The 3139-nt window shown below is 70.1% G+C and overlaps 1 protein-coding gene across 1 annotated transcript; it reads left to right on the plus strand.

Moving 5' to 3' along the window:
- Positions 1 to 910: 910 nt before the first annotated feature.
- On the plus strand, positions 911 to 2311 carry CHST7 (carbohydrate sulfotransferase 7). The gene has a single exon (XM_088521816.1). It carries the CDS (start codon positions 911 to 913, stop codon positions 2309 to 2311), a length of 1401 nt encoding a protein of 466 aa, XP_088377942.1.
- The last annotated feature ends 828 nt before the right edge of the window (positions 2312 to 3139 follow it).

Raw genomic sequence — 3139 nt, forward strand, 5'->3', positions numbered from 1 at the left:
GGAAGGGCTGTCTGAAGGCAACAGGGCTCCACCCCAAGTCAGACGTCCTGCTGCGGGTACCGCAGACGGGCAGGAGTCCTCAGGTTGCACAACCCAAGGAGCGATGACGCACAGGCGGAGATGTCCCTCTCCGGTCACTGCGCAAAGGGGAACAGAAACTTGGAGTAGGAAGTTCCTGGGCTCGCTGCAGCATTTCTGACATCCACCACGGATTTTACTGGCCGTCAGAGGTCCAAGAACACACTTACGCCTCCCTCCGCTCCGAGGAGCGTTGCTTTGGGAGAGCGAGGCAGGAACGGGGCTCGGAGGCCTGGGAACGTGCACGGGCAGCGCACGGAGGCTGGGCCGCCCCACACGTCCCTCTGCCCCATCGCGCCCCGCACGCCTGCGTGTGGCCAGGCAGCGCGGGCGAGGGGGCAGCGCGGGCGAGGGGGGCAGCGTGGGCGAGGGAGCAGCGCGGGCGAGGGAGCAGCGCGCGCGGGCGAGGGGGCCCCGCGTTTGCTCTGGCAGCCGCGAAGCGGCGCAGTGCGAACGGGCCGCCGGGCAGGGCCGCCCCGGCGCCAGCAGCGGCGCCGCCCGCGCCCGCCGCCCCTGTGGAGCGCGGCCGCGCCCGCCCCGCGCGGCGGCAGCAACAGCCTCGTCCCGCCGGCCGCGAGGCGGGGAACGGCGGCGGGGACACAGACGGGGACGGCGACGGGCAGGTGCGGGGGCTTCCGCGGCGTGAGGCGGCGGCGGGCGGGCGGGCGCGGGGCGGGCGCGCTCGGGGAGCGCCGCCCGGGGCCACCCCCATCCCTCCCTCCCTGCCGCCCGCCCTCCTTCCCGCCCGCCCTCTCCTCAGTCGCCGCCGCCGCCTCCAGCTCGGCCGGGCGGCGCGGGGTCCGCGGCGGGGCTGGCGGTGCTGGCGGCGGACATGCCGTCGCGGCGGCGCTGGCGGGGGCGGCGGCGGCGCCTCGCCGCCCTGCTGCTGCTCTACACGCTGCTGCTGCTGCTGCTGCTGCCCTACGTGCTGGACTACGGCGCCTGGAGGGGGCGCGCGGACGAGGAGCCGCTGCTGCGCCGCTGCCCCAGCCTGGAGGCGGCGCTCAGCGAGTGGGGCTGGGAGCAGCGGGCGCCGCTGGAGGAGCCCGGCGAGGACGAGGCCGACGACGACGCCGAGGGCGGCGGGGCGGCGGGCGGCAACGGCAGCGCGGCGGCGAGGAAGCGGCACATCTACCTGCACGCCACGTGGCGCACGGGCTCCTCCTTCCTGGGCGAGCTCTTCAACCAGCACCCCGACGTCTTCTACCTCTACGAGCCCATGTGGCACCTGTGGCAGGCGCTGTACCCGGGCGACGCACTGAGCCTGCAGGGCGCCCTGCGCGACATGGTGCGTGCGCTCTTCCGCTGCGACTTCTCCGTGCTGCGCCTGTACGCGGCGCCGCCAGCGGCCCGCGAGTCTCCGGGCGCCGCGCCGCCCGCCGCCAACCTCACCACGGCTGGCATCTTCGGCTGGCGCACCAACAAGGTCATCTGCTCGGCACCACTGTGCCCGGCAGCGCCACAGCCGCGCCATGAGATCGGCCTCATTGACGGCGCCGCGTGTGAGGAGCGCTGCCCGCCGCGCACGCTGCGTGAGCTGGAGGCCGAGTGCCGCAAGTACCCCGTGGTGGTCATCAAGGACGTGCGGCTGCTCGAGCTGGGCGCCCTGCAGCCGCTGCTGCGCGAGCCCGGCCTCAACCTGCGCGTCATCCAGCTCTTCCGCGACCCGCGCGCCGTCCACAACTCGCGCCTCAAGGCCAAGCAGGCGCTGCTGCGCGAGAGCATCCAGGTGCTGCGCAGCCGGCACCGCGCCGAGCCCCGCGGGCCGCCGCGCCAGCACCTGCTGCTGCCGCCGCCGCTGCTGGGCGGCGGGCGGCCGCCGGGCCCGCAGCACCGCGCCGAGCACTTCCTCGGCGGCGCCCTTGAGGTCATCTGCCAGGGCTGGCTTGGCGACCTGCTGCTGGCGCGCCGCGCGCCCCCCTGGCTACGGCGCCGCTACACGCAGCTGCGCTATGAGGACCTGGTGCAGGAGCCACGCGCCCAGCTGCGCCGTCTGCTGCGCTTCGCCGGGCTGCGCGTGCCGCCTGCCATGGAGGCCTTCGTGGTGAACATGACGCGCGGAGCCGCCTACTCCTCCGAGCGGCCCTTCCTGATCTCGGCGCGCGACGCGCGGGAGGCCATCCACGCCTGGCGGGAGCGCCTCAGCCGCCAGCAGGTGCGCCAGGTGGAGGCCGCCTGCGGCGAGGCCATGAGCCTCCTCGCCTACCCGCTCAGCGGCGGCGACGCTCGGTGACAGCCCTGCGCCCGCCCCGCCACCCAACGGAGGGGAGAAGCTGCCCGGGCTGAGAGCCGGCAGTGGCGGCGACGCTCTTCCCAACGGCCCTAGGGGACCCGCCGCTTTGTCCCCCAAGCTGGGCCAACCGCCTGGCATGGAGCGTGGCCGCTCGTTGAGGGAACGGCCCAAAACGGAGGAGGAAGCGTGAGGGAGCCACTCGGAGAGAGACTCCCGTCGGGCTTGGTTGCAAGTTTCGCCCAAGTCACTTCTGAAGGGCCCCGGCATGTCGCCATGTGGCAGCTCCACAGGGCTGGAACAGCGTCTCCTGCAGAGGACACGGCTGTCAGTGGGAATGGTGGTGAAGGACGTCCACCCTCCTGCTCACCGCCAGTACGCACAGCGCCACACGTCTCCAACCACCCTGTTCTCCTCGTTGGCTTTTCTCTCCCCGACAAGTTTGCCACAGGCGGTAAGATTTAAATACCTGCTTCCTGTCGGGGAGGGAAACCTCGTGCGGAAACGCTCGTTGAAAAGTTCTCAAGGACTCCAGGGATTTTTATTACTGTTTTTAAGAGCTGTAGAAACGTTGGGGACACGATCAAATTCTGAAGCCTAGTTAGCATGAAACTTCTGACTGTATGAAAAGTGGAAGTGTCCTTGAAAAGTTGTATTAAATTAAAAAATAAATCCCCCAAGTAAAAAAGTGTTAAGTAAAGAATTAGAAAGGTATTGATGTGAGAGGATGACCTTCGCTGGAGCACTAAAATACATTCAGAGCTATTGCACCTTCATGAAAAGGCTCCTTGCGGGACACCCACGCAGGCAGGGCCTGGCATCTCCTGTCAC

Source organism: Tinamus guttatus, unplaced genomic scaffold (assembly GCF_059628265.1).
Source record: "Tinamus guttatus ecotype Peru unplaced genomic scaffold, ASM5962826v1 Tinamus_guttatus_pri_ptg000134l, whole genome shotgun sequence".
Taxonomy (NCBI): Eukaryota; Metazoa; Chordata; class Aves; order Tinamiformes; family Tinamidae; genus Tinamus; species Tinamus guttatus.

Excerpts from the sequence above, each read along its gene's own strand:
- CHST7 (XM_088521816.1), top strand. The coding sequence starts at position 911 with ATGCCGTCGCGGCGGCGCTGGCGGGGGCGGCGGCGGCGCCTCGCCGCC.